Source organism: Halichoerus grypus, chromosome 1, assembly GCF_964656455.1.
Source record: "Halichoerus grypus chromosome 1, mHalGry1.hap1.1, whole genome shotgun sequence".
Classification (NCBI taxonomy): Eukaryota; Metazoa; Chordata; class Mammalia; order Carnivora; family Phocidae; genus Halichoerus; species Halichoerus grypus.
The window spans coordinates 13777959-13793101 of NC_135712.1; the positions used below are offsets into that span (position 1 = coordinate 13777959).

Sequence of the window (15143 nt, forward strand, 5' to 3'; positions counted from 1 at the left end):
AGCAGGGTGGTGGGGGGCGGGGAAGGCCTCCGTTTACTCACTGGTGTGGCAAAGGGCTTGACCCAGTACAGCAGTAGCACCAAGCTTAAAGAAATTAAAGTAGCTTTCTACTTCTAGAATTGCCCTTTGACCCGTAGTCATGAAATCTTCCAGAGTATGTTTCTTGCACTCTAATGCACATATGATCACCTGGAGGAGCTCATAAAAATGCAGTCTGATTCTACATTTCCAACAAGCTCCCAGTGATGCCAATGTTCCTGGTCCAAGGGCCACACTTTGGGCATCAAGGATCTGGGTTAGAAGATTCCTTTCCAGCCCAGCTTTCCCAGAATCCCCACTTCGGGGTCCCAGACCACCTCCCTTTGTCTTTGTAGAACACACTTGTCATGCCACCCCTCGCCAGCAGGCGTCACCAACGCACTCTGAGAGTCCCCGCTGGACTGATTGCCAGTTAGGGACCAGTTGATAGGTTCCAAAAGGACTCACACAAAGTGACTTCAGCAATCTCCAAAGTAAGCATATTCCATAGCATTTGGTGATGGTTTGAACCCCCAAGCAAAACGACCAATGAGGGGAATCCTCGGAAAGTGTTTTTTTAAACCATTTAATTTTCTTTTTGATTTTCAAATCATCTGTCCATGCCTCACTGTGGAAATTTGGCTCTCTACATATTATAATTGGGAAGTTAGAGGTGGTTAAGTAAAGCTTGCAGCAGTTCGATTTTTAGAGGGCTTTCTCATGCATTATTGTGTTGCTAGAAGAATCTTTACTACTGTTATCCCCAGTTCACAGATGGGAAAACAAAGGCACAGAGGGGAGAATTTAGTGACTTGTCCAGTGCAACAAAGATAGTGAGGGACAGAAAGGAGATCGAACCTTGAGTTTCTCAATCCCTCACTTTACCCTACTGCATGCAGATGGACAAGAGAAAAGACTACCAGGGTTGTCTTCTGCATTAAACCTTGTTCTTCTCAACAACATTGAAAGTTAACTAATCTTTATCAGGAACCAGAACCCATTGTTCTGGGCATAAATTCTCCCCAAATACAATGATGCACTTTGGATACAGTTATCTGAGATTGCAAGGTTTCTATAAACATTGTGTTTATTCACCATAACCAAGGAGTCCTGTCCCACATATGCTATCAGAGCTCCTTTTGAAAAATTTGTGAGGAGGTGAGACATTAGTGAAGAGGTAACATTCTGAGTATGTTTAAATTAAAGCAAAGGCTTTTTTACCCCTGAGGGTGAGGGGAGAGGAATTGATGTCTCTCATCTTGGAGAACCTCCCACAGGTTTTGCAGCCATGGTAAAATTTGAGGGCTACTCTGATCCTCCCCCTCCACCCCCCTTGGGCCCCAAATCTGGCACAAAGCCATTGCTGTCCCTGGCCTGGCCACGTGGAACAGATTCTTGAGCACCAAATCCACCAAGCTCCTATGGGTGACTGCCAAAGCCCCCTCTGGCTCCAGGAACATCAGGATCACTGACTACTTCAAGCATTTTGCAAAATGGTTTCTGTGGGATGTTAATATGGAAAATTAGGAGGAAAAATGCTTCTGTGGTCAATCAAATTCGAGCAACGCTTGTTTTTTCTTCTAAAGATTTTATTTTGGGGACGCCTGGGTGGCTCAGTTGGTTAAGCATCTGCCTTTGGCTCAGGTTATGATCCCAGGGTCCTGGGATGGAGCCCCGCATCGGGCTCCCTGCTCAGTGGGAAGCCTGCTTCTTCCTCTCCCACTCCCTCTGCTTGTGTTCCCTCTCTGTCTCTCTGTCAAATAAATAAAGAAAGTCTTAAAAAAAAAAAAAAAGAAGTTTAAAGATTTTCTTTTTAAGTAATCTCTATACCAACGTGGGGCTCGAACTCACAACCCTGAGATCAAGAGTCACATGCTCCATTGAGCCAGCCAGGCACTCTGAGCAATGCTTGTTTAAATGGAGTTACACACATTTCTTTTTCAGCAGGGCTTCTTGGAGGTGTTCATGTGCCGGGTGAATCTTCCAGAATGGGGCGTGCGCCCTGCTTCCCAGGTAGGAGATGAAGGAAGCGTTTGTTCCTGCAACATCGGAAGCTTACAGAACACTCGTTGAAAATCCCGATTTCCTTTATCTTCCTATACAGGCTGGGCCAGCTTCATCGGGGGGCAACCTGCACAGCCGCCCGGGTCCCCACATTTGGTTTAATGCTCTGCTGTTACTGTCTTGAGATTCTTAGTAAGTGTCGAACAAGGGCTCTGTATTTCGGTTTTACATTCAGCCCCACAAATGTGTAGCTGGTCCTGCCTGTGAATGCCCCGGGGGAGGCGCGGGGCCGGGGGAGGGGGGGGAGGGGTGCCCAGGAGGAGCTGGGTCTTGGCCTCAATGTTCCTGATGCTTCCTGCATTTTCCTCTCTCCTCTTTCTGCCTGTGCTGGTACTCTCCCCCCCCCCCCATCTCTGCTGCTTGCCTTCTTGTCCCTCCCCTTCTCCTCTTTCTGCCTTCCTTTTTACCCTTTATCTTCTACCCACAGACAGAAGATCCTTTCTCCAACCCAGGTTTATCAATCACAGGAGCAATGTTTTCGGTTTCCTTGGTTCCCTTTGCGCTTTTAATCATGGGAAGTGCCATATACTTCAGCAAGTGTTCGAGGCTGGGAGGGCAGTCAGTTACACCGAACTGTGCTGTTGAGATAGCACCTGGGTGGCTCAGTCCGTTGAGCGCCCGACTCTTGATTTCGGCTCAGGTCATGATCTCAGGGTCCTGAGATCAAGCCCCCTGGGCTCCATGCTCAGCGGGGAGTCTGCTTGAGATTCTCTTCCTCTGCACACCACCCCCCAACTTGCATGTGCATTCTCTCTCCAAAATAAATAAATAGATCTTAAGAAAGAAGAAAGGAGGCTGGCACGCCAGCCCTGCTCTGGCCACCGCTGCATCCTCGAGTTCACGTCTGGCATTCAGGGAGGCAAGCACAGAAGAGAGTCAGAAGCAGGAAGGGAACACCCTGCGGCCATAATTAAAGCAGCGCTTTCCAGGACTAACAGCCTCTTTTGTCTAAACTTCTAAAATCAATGGTTTGAAGTGAAATGTTGGGGTTAGCCTCTCTTACCGTTAAAGGGAAGGATCGGTGTGGTGCCCCTCAGCTCACGGAGGGAAGAATCAGAACTGAAGATGACAATAGCTTCTCTCACCAACAACTGGAAAGGACTTGCTTTTCCTAACAAGGCAAACTTCCATGCCTGGCTTGCAGAGCCCTCGAAGACCACTCATCCACCCAAAACTGCTGCCACCTTTCTCCTCTACCTTCCATTCTTGTCAAGGCTTCTGTGGCAAGTAATGTAAACTCAACTCAAACCACTGTAAGGAAAAAAGACATACTGTTACCTTATAACTGAGCAATATTGCTTAAGCTGAGCAATAAAGCAATAAAAGGGTGTGAATGGCTTGAGGTATAGCTGGATTCAGGAGTCAAAATGATACCATCTAGATCTCTTCCTTGCTCCATCTTTATCTGTGATCCTCGCTTTGCTTGAGAGCACATTCTGGTCTAGATCTCTCCACATGGAGGCCAGGACCATCCCCAAACAGCTCTCTTTGTGGCTTGTGATCTCTAGAGAATGTCATTCTCCCAAGGCTTCCATAGCACAACTGAAGGGGAGATTTGGATTGGCCAAAGGCTATGATCATATCGGATGAGCCCACCCTTCAGTTAATTCAGTGACGGAGAGATTGGAATGCACTGGGGAGGGTCATGTGCCAACCCATGTGATGGTCCTGGAAGGAAGGACGGGCTCTTGTCCAATTGCAGAGAATGGGTTCTCTTTAAGAAAGAGGGTTCCTTATGCTAGAGGAAGGAGAAGAAGATGTGTCACGCAGACAAAAAATGACAACTCTAGGTAACTACCTCTTCTCGGTTTTGTTCCTTGACCCCTCCCTCCTCCCATACTTTGCTTACCTCTGCTTCAGGGTCTTTGGCTAGACTCACCTCCCTTCCTGCACTTTCCCAAAGCTGATCAGACCTTCAAGGCTGAACCCATGGTGAATGCTCAAAAAGTACTTTATGGACTCCTGGGGGCGGTTGGAACATCAAAGTGGTTTCATGAAGGAGGCAGATCTTTTGTTGCATTGAAATGAGTTGGTTCTACTCTAGCTACTTATTTTCATCACTCTCATGTGAGACTCTATGCTGCTGATCAAGGCTTTTTAGCTAAAAGGATCCGATAGACAAATGATTTTGTATAAAGGAAAGGGGTAGGCTAGAAGGAGCTGAGGACACCTCGTAGAAGCAAAGAACAGCTGAGCCTCAGGGGAATCTGGAAGCCATCAGGAGATAAAAGGAGACTCAGTCCTTCTAGTGCCCTGGAGAGAGAAATGGTCTCCAGCCCCGGTATTTGTCTGTCTACATGGCTCTCTGGTTTTCCTCAGCAGGTTGCTATTGTCTGGTGACTCATCACTGCGCTCTGTGGGAAAGATGACTGCCCCAGCCTGGTATCATCACCTTTTAGAATACACTCTCTGGCTCTCTTTGTTCAGCTTTCTGAGAAGGAGAGAATACATTTGGTCACTGACCAGCAAGTGTATCGGCTCTCCTTGGGCGTTCTCCATCTGTCCATGTAGGGTTATATAGCACATGTATGGTTGCCTAGGCCATCGGTAGGAGCAGGTCTCCAAGGAGGGGCTGTGGCCTGGGCGAGCACCCCAAAACATGCCTCTTGTGGATACATACAGCAGCTGTTCCATAGGTTAATCAGCTAAAACGAAGAGAAGTTCAATGATGCATGCAAGGTCTCCCAGCCAGGGAAAGGTCAAGGATGGCCTGGGACCCAGGCATCTGCCCCAGGTGCTACTTTTTCACCCCTCCAAGGAAGAAGGGCTGCCCAAAGCCCTAAGCATGGATTCGTTCTCTGAAGGAGCAAGGCTTTGGGAAAGGAGTCTAGGAGCGAGGTTGGACTTTGGTCAACCCCACAGAAAGCACTGAAGGTAGGTGCCCACATGGAGAGGAATGGAGTAAGACCCTCAGATTTTACTAGAATGGCCTTGGTGACCTTCAGGGAAGCAGGTTTGGGGGTGCTAGAAACTGATGCTGGAGTTAAAGGAGAGGTGAAGAAAGGAAGGGAGGAACGGATTATCAGAAATAACAAATGGTGGAATCTTGGTCCAGGCTCTGGCTCATGGACTGTGCCCTCGGCTCTACCACATTACAAGAAATTCTGGAATAGCGCAGGGTCCAGCAGTTAAGTTAAAGTAAGTGGAAGGACTTGCTACTTAGATAAACATTAAGTTCTCAGATGCAAGTATACTTCAGAGAAACTAGGAAGTGTGTGCTAAATAGGATCTGGGTTGAAAAGATGCACTTAATAAAGTTCAAGCAGACAGCTCTATTGAGGGATTATTGTCAATATGGGCAAGGCCTTTTCCCAAATTATAGGAAAATATCTTATTTCTTGTTTTATTAAATGCATTTTGCCCTCCAGAACTCTTCATCAGTTAGGAATGTTCTTGGGGTGCCTGGGTGGTCAGTTGGTTAAGCGACTGCCTTCGACTCCAGTCATGATCCCAGGGTCCTGGGATCGAGTCCTGCCCTCATCAGCGGGGAGCCTGCTTCTCCCTCTATCCCTCCCCCTGCTTGTGCTCTTTCTCGCTCACTCTCTCTCAAATAAATAAATAAATAAATAAATAATTAATCTTTTAAAAAAATTTTATTTTATTATGGTATGTTAGTCACCATACATTACATCATTAGTTTTTGATGTAGTGTTCCATGATTCATTGTTTGCGTATAACACCCAGTGCTCCATGCAGAACGTGCCCTCCTTAATACCCATCACCAGGCTAACCCATCCCCCCACCCCCTCCCCTCTCAAACCCTCAGGTTGTTTCTCAGAGTCCATAGTCTCTCATGGTTCGTCTTCCCCTCTGATTTCCCTCCCTTCATTTTTCCCTTCCTACTATCTTCTTCTTCTTTTTTTTTTTTTAGCATATAATGTATTATTTGTTTCAGAGGTACAGGTCTGTGATTCATCAGTCTTTCACAATTCACGCGCTCACCGTAGCACATACCCTCTCCAATGTCTATCATCCAGCCACCCCATCCCTCCCACCCCCACCACTCCAGCAACTCTGTTGTTTCCTGAGATTAAGAATTCCTCATATCAGTGAGATCATATGATACTTGTCTTTCTCTGATTGACTTATTTCACTTAGCATAATACCCTGTAGTTCTACAACGTCATTGCAAATGGCAAGATTTCATTTTTTGATGGCTCCATAATATTTCATTTTATATATACACCACATCTTCTTTATCCATTCATCTGTCGATGGACATCTTGGCTCTTTCCATAGTTTGGCTGTTGTGGACATTGCTGCTATAAACATTGGGGTGCAGGTGCCCCTTCGGATCACTGCATTTGTATCTTTGGGGTCAATACCCAGTAGTGCAATTGCTGGGTCATAGGGTAGCTCTATTTTCAACTCTTTGAGGAAGCTCCATACCGTTTTCCAGAGTAGCTGCACCAGCTTGCATTCCCACCAACAGTGTAAGAGGGTTCCCCTTTCTCCGCATCCTCGCCAACATTTGTTGTTTCCTGACTTGTTAATTTTAGCCATTCTGACTGGTGTGAGGTGATATTTCATTGAGGTTTTGATTTGGATTTCCCTGATGCCGAGTGATGTTGAGCACTTTTTCATGTCTCTGTTGGCCATTTGGATGTCTTCTTTGGAAAGATGTCTGTTCGTATCTTCTGCCCATTTCTTGATTGATTATTTGTTCTTTGGGTGTTGAGTTTGATAAGCTCTTTAAAGATTTTGGATACTGGCCCTTTATCTGATATGTCATTTGCAAATATCTTCTCCCATTCTGTCGGTTGTCCTTTGGTTTTGTCAACTGTTTCCTTTGCTGTGCAAAAACTTTTTATCTTGATGAAGTCCCAATAGTTCATTTTTGCCCTTGCTTCCCTTGCCTTTGGCGATGTTTCTAGGAAGAAGTTGCTGCTGCTGAGGTTGAAGAGGCTGCTGCCTGTGTTCTCCTCTAGGATTTTGATGGATTCCTGTCTCACATTTAGGTCTTTCATTCATTTTGAGTCTATTTTTGTGTGTGGTGTAAGGAAATGGTCCAGTTTCATTCTTCTGCATGTGGCTGTCCAATTTTCCCAGCACCATTTGTTGAAGAGACTGTCTTTTTTCCACTGGACACTCTTTCCTGCTTTGTCGAAGATTAGTTGACCATAGAGTTGAGGGTCCATTTCTGGGTTCTCGATTCTGTTCCATTGATCTATGTGTCTGTTTTTGTGCCAGTACCATACTGTCTTGATGATGACAGCTTTGTAATAGAGCTGGAAGTCCGGAATTGTGATGCCGCCAGCTTTGCTTTTCTTTTTCAGCATTCCTCTGGCTATTTGGGGTCTTTTCTGGTTCCATACAAATTTTAGGATTATTTGTTCCATTTCTTTGAAAAAAGTTATTGGTATTTTGATAGGGATTGCATTAAATGTATGGGTTGCTCTAGGTAGCATTGACATCTTCACAATATTTGTTCTTCCAATCCATGAACATGGAACGTTTTTCCATTTCTTTGTGTCTTCCTCAATTTCTTTCATGAGTATTTTATAGTTTTCTGAGTACAGATCCTTTGCCTCTTTGGTTAGATTTATTCCTAGATATCTTATGCTTTTGGGTGCAATTGTAAATGGGATCGACTCCTTAATTTCTCTTTCTTCTGTCTTGTTGTTGGTGTATAGAAATGCAACTGATTTCTGTGCATTGATTTTATATCCTGCCACTTTACTGAATTCCTGTATGAGTTCTAGCAGTTTTGGGGTGGAGTCTTTTGGGTTTTCCACATAAAGTGTCATATCATCTGCAAAGAGTGAGAGTTTGACTTCTTTGCCGATTCAGATGCCTTTTATTTCTTTTTGTTGTCTGATTGCCGTGGCTAGGACTTCTAGTACTATGTTGAATAGCAGTGGTGATAGTGGACATCCCTGCTGTGTTCCTGACCTTAGGGGAAAAGTTCTCAGTTTTTCCCCATTGAGAATGATATTCACTGTGGGTTTTTCATAGATGGCTTTTATGATATTGAGGTATGTACGCTCTATCCCTACAGTCTGAAGAGTTTTAATCAAGAAAGGATGCTGTACTTTGTCAAATGCTTTTTCTGCATCTATTGAGAGGATCATATGGTTCTTGTTCTTTCTTTTATTAATGTATTGTATCACATTGATTGATTTGCGGATGTTGAACCCATCTTGCAGCCCAGAAATAAATCCCACTTGGTCATGGTAAATAATCCTTTTAATGTACTGTTGGATCCTATTGGCTAGTATTTTGGTGAGAAGTTTTGCATCCATGTTCATCAGGCATATTGGTCTGTAATTCTCCTTTTTGATGGGGTCTTTGTCTGATTTTGGGATCAAGGTAATGCTGGCCTCATAAAACGAGTTTGGAAGTTTTCCTTCCATTTCTATTTTTTGGAACAGTTTCAGAAGAATAGGTATTAATTCTTCTTTAAATGTTTGGTAGAATTCCCCTGGGAAGCCATCTGGCCCTGGGCTCTTGTTATTTGGGAGATTTTTGATTACTGCTTCAATTTCCTTAGTGGTTATGGGTCTGTTCATGTTCTCTATTTCTTCCTGTTTCAGTTTTGGTAGCTGATACATCTCTAGGAAAGCATCCATTTCTTCCAGATTATCTAATTTTCTGGCATATAGTTGCTCATAATATGCTCTTATGATTGTTTGTATTTCTTTGGTGTTGGTTGTGATCTCTCCTCTTTCATTCATGATTTTATTTATTTGGGTCATTTCTCTTTTCTTTTTGGTAAGTCTGGCCAAGGGTTTATCAATCTTATTAATTCTTTCAAAGAACCAGCTCCTAGTTTTGTTGATCTGTTCTACTGTTCTTTTGGTTTCTATTTCACTGATTTCTGCTCTGATCTTTATTATTTCTCTTCTCCTGCTGGGTTTAGGCTTTATTTGCTGTTCTTTCTCCAGTTCCTTTAGGTGTAGGGTTAGGTTGTGTATTTGAGACCTTTCTTGTTTCTTGAGAAAGGCTTGTATTGCTATATACTTTCCTCTTAGGACGCCTTTGCTGCATCCCAAAGATTCTGAACAGTTGTGTTTTCATTTTCATTTGTTTCCCTGAATTTTTAAAATTCTTCTTTAATTTCCTGGTTGACCCATTCATTCTTTAGTAGGATGCTCTTTAGCCTCCATGTATTTGAGTTCTTTCCGACTTTCCTCTTGTGATTGAGTTCTAGTTTCAAAGCATTGTGGTCCGAAAATATGCAGGGAATGATCCCAATCTTTTGGTACCGGTTGAGACCTGATTTGTGATCTAGGATGTGATCTATTCTGGAGAATGTTCCCTGGGCACTAGAGAAGAATGTGTATTTTGTTGCTTTGGGATGAAATGTTCTGAAGATATCTGTGAAGTCCATTTGGTCCAGTGTGTCATTTAAAGCCTTTATTTCCTTGTTGATCTTTTGCTTAGATGATCTATCCATTTCAGTGAGGGGGGTGTTAAAGTCCCCTACTATTATTGTATTGTTGTTGATGTGTTTCTTTGATTTTGTTATTAATTGGCTTATATAATTGGCTGCTCCCATGTTAGGGGCATAGATATTTACAGTTGTTAGATCTTTTTGTTGGACAGACCCTTTAAGTAGGATATAGTGTCCTTCCTCATCTCTTATTATAGTCTTTGGTTTAAAATCTAATTTGTCTGATATAGGGATTGCCACTCCAGCTTTCTTTTGATGTCCATTAGCATGGTAAATGGTTCTCCACCCCCTCACTTTTAATCTGGGGGTGTCTTTGGGTCTAAAATGAGTCTCTTGCAGGCAGCGTATCGATGGGTCTTGTTTTTTTATCCAATCTGATACCCTGTGTCTTTTGATTGGGGCATTTAGCCCATTTACATTCAGGGTAACTATTGAGAGATACGAATTTAGTGCCATAATAAATAATCTTAAATTTAAAAAAAAGGAATGTTCTTAGCTGCTCATAATAGAAAATCTAACTAAAACCAATTTAGGTAATACAATCTGTCTCAGCAAAAAGGCTAGAAGTAGGCATTTCCAGGGATGGCTCAAGTATCAACCATATTATCCAGGATCCAGACTATATTTTTCTTTCTTTTTTTTTTTTTTTAAGATTTTATTTATTTGAGAAAGAGAGAGAGCGAGTGAGAGAGAGAGCACAAGCAAGAGAGAGAGAGAGAAAATGAGTGGTAGGGAGGGGCAGAGGGAGAGGAAGAAGCAGACTCCTCACTGAGCAGGGAGCCCAACTTGGGGCTCCATCCCAGGACCCTGGGATCATGACCTGAGCCGAACGCAGAAACTTAATCAACTGAACCACCCAGGTGCCCCCGACTATATTTTTCATTTCACCTGTCTTTTCATTCCTTTAACTGTTACCTCATGTTTTCAAGATGACTCTGGAAGAAAGGGAAAGAGTGGCACCAATAAGCCCCCTTCTTGCACTTGTCCCTTTTTATCAAGAAACAAATTATCTTTTTCAGAAGTACCCCCACAGATTAGCTGCAAGGGAAGCTGGAAATGTAAATACCCATCAAAATGGAATGTGATAGATATCCTTGACACGCTCAGCTCAATCATGATCCACCCCCTGGGGATATGCCAGGGTTGGACCTGTTCCACCTGAGTAAAATCTGTGTTCCATCAATAAGGACAAAAGAGTGAAGGACACTAAGAGTATCTTTTACAAGTACTAACCTCTACTAGGGATACCATTTTAATAGTAAGCCTCCTCACCGTGAAGACAAATAATGCTGAAGGCTTTGCACCAATGGTAGATCATGTGCCTAAATCAGAATGACTCCAATATTTGGAATAAGATACATTTCAGCAGAAATTACCCAGGGATACATCAAAACTCCTACTTATCACTTAAGTAGCTTGGGTTTGCAAATACAGTGCTCTTTAGTGAAGGAGTAATTTTATTATTTTTTTTTAAGATTCATTTATTTATTTTTAGAGAGAGAGAGTGTGTGCAGGGGTGGGAGGGGAGGGGCAGAGGGAGAGGGAGAGAATCTCCAGCAGACTCCCCACTGAGCACAGAGCCTGTCACAGGGCGATCCCACGATCCTGAGATCATATCCTGAGCTGAAACCAGGAGTCCAATGCCCAAACAACTGTGCCACCCAGTCATCCCACTGAAGGAGTAATGTTTTTAAATGACATTTCTTATGCTTGGTTTATATAAAGGAGCTCCATCTGTTACAAATGTGTAATTACTTGTATAACATGTCACAATGTCACCACCGTTGGTTTCTTTAAGAATGAGTGTTACCCATATCCAGGAACACCAATTACTTGGTGATTCTCCTGGATGTGGGATGTTGTACCGGGCTTGAATTCTTTTCTTCTCATTTTATTTATTTATGTATTTATTTATTTATAAAGATTTATTTATTTTAGAGAGAGACAGTGTGCACACATGCACATGAGTAGGAGGGGAGGGGCAGAGGGAGAGAATCTTCAAGCAGATTCCCTGCTGGGCTTGGAGCCTGATGCGGGGCTCGATCCCAGGACCCATGAGATTATGACCTGAGTCGAAACCAAGAGGCCAATGCTTAAACAATGGGGCCACCTAGGCACTGCTCTTCTCATTTTAAAATTCATATTCACGACTAGGGTTAAAATAAAATAAAAATAAAAATAAAAATAGATAAGTTCATGTTCAGTGCATAGCAAAGTATGTGTAATTGAGAGATTGATTTATTTGGGGTTTAATAAAAAGTTATCTGATTTGTTGACATTAAAAACAAAAGACAGTTAATTTAGAAGCCATGTTCAAATAATTGAATATTATTCAAAATCTAGCAGTTGTCCAAATAGATGCACACAGGGGCTGGAGGCCTGGTGGGGGTCTCTGCACGCTGGCGGGCTTGTGACATGTCCAATGACTGTACCTTGAAGGGATTCAGGCTGACTGTGGCCAGATCTTCTGCTTTTTCTTTTCTCTTTCTTTCTTTTTTGGATCTTCTGCTTTTTCCAGAAAAAAAACCAGAAATCTGGAATTTGGGGGAAATCCCAATTTTATGAATATTGGCAATGAAACCTCAAAATTTTAAAATACTGAGGGCCAAAACAAACCAGATGTATGGGCCTGATTGAGTGGGAGGGCTGCCACTTTCAACCTTGAAATAAGCCCTCATTTGAGAGCTAAGATCATGGAAGTCCAGTGTAGAAAAGCAGCAAGTCCAGAAAGACAGACATTTCCTGGGACCCTCTCCAGGCCAGGCAGGTGCTGCCTTTCACTGAGTGGTAAGTGGGCTTCCCCAGGGAGCAGAAGGTCATGTAGATCTTGACTTCCCCATCAGTACTGGAAAATTCTTTCCCCGCAGCTGCTGGGAAGGTTGTCCCCTGACAGCTCTCAGCCATCAGCCTTCTTTGGAAACTGGTCTCACTCAAGATAGCTGCCTCACTCACAGACCCAGCCCTTTCTCAGGGCAGCCAGCATCCAGTGAGCCCACTTGTCCTGATGGACCAGCTCAGCTCTGAGCTCCCCACAGGGTTGCCTGAGGTCTTCATTGAGACTGGACTGTAGCGAGATTGTAGCGAGACTTCTGCCTCTGCCCCATCTGGCCCTTCCCTTCCCAGGTGCTCTTGATCCCAAGGGCACTTCCTGCTGGCTCAGCTCCTGCCTCCCCTGGAACAGGATCTGTGACACTTGGCTCCTCTCTGTCTCCTTTCTGTGTCCCAAGTCAGTGTATTTTAGTGAGCCAGGCCAACCTAAGATAGTAGCAATCCTTTTTTTTTTTTTTTTAATTAATTATTTATTTATTTTATTATTTTTTTCTATTACATGTCTGGGACAAGCAGCCTCCGCGCTCAGCGCGGAGCCTGACGCAGGGCTCCATCCCACGACCCTGAGATCATGACCTGAGCCAAAATCAAGAGTCGGATGCTCAACCAACTAAGCCACCCATCCACCCTAACAGTAGCAATCTTTGATGGAGAGATTGTCCTCATCAAATCAAAGATTTTCTTCAAGACATGTAAATTGAAAAGAGCCCCCCCACTTCACGCACATTTATTAAAAATACACACCTAAGGGGCACCTGGCTGGTTGAGTTGGTAGAGTATGCAATGCTTGATCTCAGGGTTGTGAGTTCAAGTCCCACATTGGGCATAGAGCTTAAAAAAAAACACACCTAACAAAAAAATGTGTGTAAGAACTGCAGAGGAACTTTCTGCAATACCTGTTCAACAAATGAACTGCCTCTTCCATGGAGTATCAAACCTGAGCGAGCTTGCAACCTCTGTGACAAGTATCTGATGAAACATATTCCACCAGCCCATCAGAAGACTCCAGTCTTCTGGCCAAGACCCGGACCAAAATGTGTTTACCTGGGTTAGATGTCAGGATCCCACAGAACCCAGCCCTAGAATCAACTCAAGAGTTGATATGAGCTATCTCTCTCTCTCTAATTTATTATTGTTTTTTAAAGAGGGAGGGGGGAGGGGCAGAGGCAGAGGGAAAGGAAGAGAGAGAATCTAAAGCAGGCTCCCCACCCAGCGTGGAGCCTGACGCGGGGCTCGATCTCACGACCCTGAGATCATGACCTGAGCGGAAATCAAGAGTCCGACGCTTAGCTGACTGAGCCACCCAGGACCTCCAGCATGAGCTGTTTAAAAAAAGCCAGTGGTTGGGGATGCTGGAAGTTTTGTTTGTTTTCCCTAATGATTATAAAAATAAAAGTCACTCAATTAAGCCTTTCTTTTCTAAATCTGTGCGACCCCACATTGAGGGGTTTATTTTATAGCACGTATTTGGAAGGACCATTCATTTCTCTGAATAGTGGTAATAATACTGGAGCGGGTTTAATAGGAGAGACAATCCAAACAGATAAGAATAAAAAGGGAAATGATTATCTCCCTCTATTACATTTGCAGATGCCAGTGGGAGAGTTGTGAACTGAGATCCAAATGACAGATGTTACACATTCTCCCAGGTGCTGCTAGACATAAACATTGTTTCCTCCCCACCCCCACTCACTAGGTCTTCTTTGAAGTATCTCTACCGAACTGTCAACCCGCACTCAGGGGAAAAAAATTGAGGATTAGTACAAATTCTGAATGTAGTTAATGTTGTAACAGATTATCATTTCAGGACCAGAATTTTCTCGTCTTGGCCTACACGTGTTTTCATGATGAGAACAAAAAGAGGAACATTTGTCACTTTTCTACTTAATTACTTCAAAAGTATCAGCCCTTTCTAGAATCTTCTGCTACAAAACCAACAAATCTAGTACAAAGCCAACTCTCTTTCCCAGGCCTTCCTCGTCTCCAAAGTCACAATGGAAATTGTAAGGAGTTTTAAAGATGGGGTTTTCGAATAGGATGTATTGATGAATGCGAAGTTAAGTCAGGTGTAGAGCAAACAATTTTAATTTGTCCGTGGCTGAAAACAACTAACCATGGACTAATGTCTTGAATTGTTTCTTGAATAAGGGATCCCTGTTCTGAGCCAACAATTAGAACTGGTAGGTTTCTTAGAAAATATGATACTCAAGCATCTCTTAGTAACATGCCCTTTGGGGAAAAAGAGGGAAGTGCATTTAGCAAGGGAAGGAAAGGAATGGTATATACTATTTTGATTATGTTACATATGTATAGATTGTTTGAGTCCAATTAAGACCGAAGAAGGGGCGCCTGACTGGCTCAGTCGGTAGAGCATTCGACTCTTGATTTTGAGGTTGTGAATTTGAGCCCCATGTTGGGTACAGAGATTACTTAAAAAATTTAAAAAAGGAGTAATAAGGAAAGAGCATTTTGTAATATTTATAAATGTTAACTCACTATGTTGTACAGCTGTAACTAATATATTATTATATGTCAACTATACTTAAACAAAAAGTAATAGGGGGAAAATCTAATCATTCTAAATAGATACAATAAACACCACACACAACTCCTGAAATACACTGTATTTTCATTACTTGCCATAAAGTGGGTATAGTAGAATAATGGCCTCCAAAGATGCCCATGTTCTAATCCCTAGACTGTGTGACTACCTCACATTATACAACAAGGAAGAATTAAGATTGCAGATGGAATTGAGGTTGCTAATTAACCGACTCGGACATGGGCAGATTATTCTGGATTATCCGGTGGGCACAACAGAATCCCAAGAGTCCTTGGA

At 43.2% G+C, this 15143-nt stretch overlaps 1 protein-coding gene across 1 annotated transcript in view; it reads left to right on the forward strand.

Annotated features, from left to right (window-relative positions):
- Window positions 1-15143, forward strand: part of LOC118521862 (uncharacterized) — a 62355-nt gene that overhangs the window by 36191 nt on the left and 11021 nt on the right. Inside the window, exon 2 of the mRNA XM_078053577.1 lies at window positions 1963-2031. Coding sequence (XP_077909703.1) covers window positions 1984-2031 — 48 coding nt within the window. The 5' untranslated portion in view covers window positions 1963-1983. The remainder of the gene's footprint in view (window positions 1-1962; window positions 2032-15143) is intronic.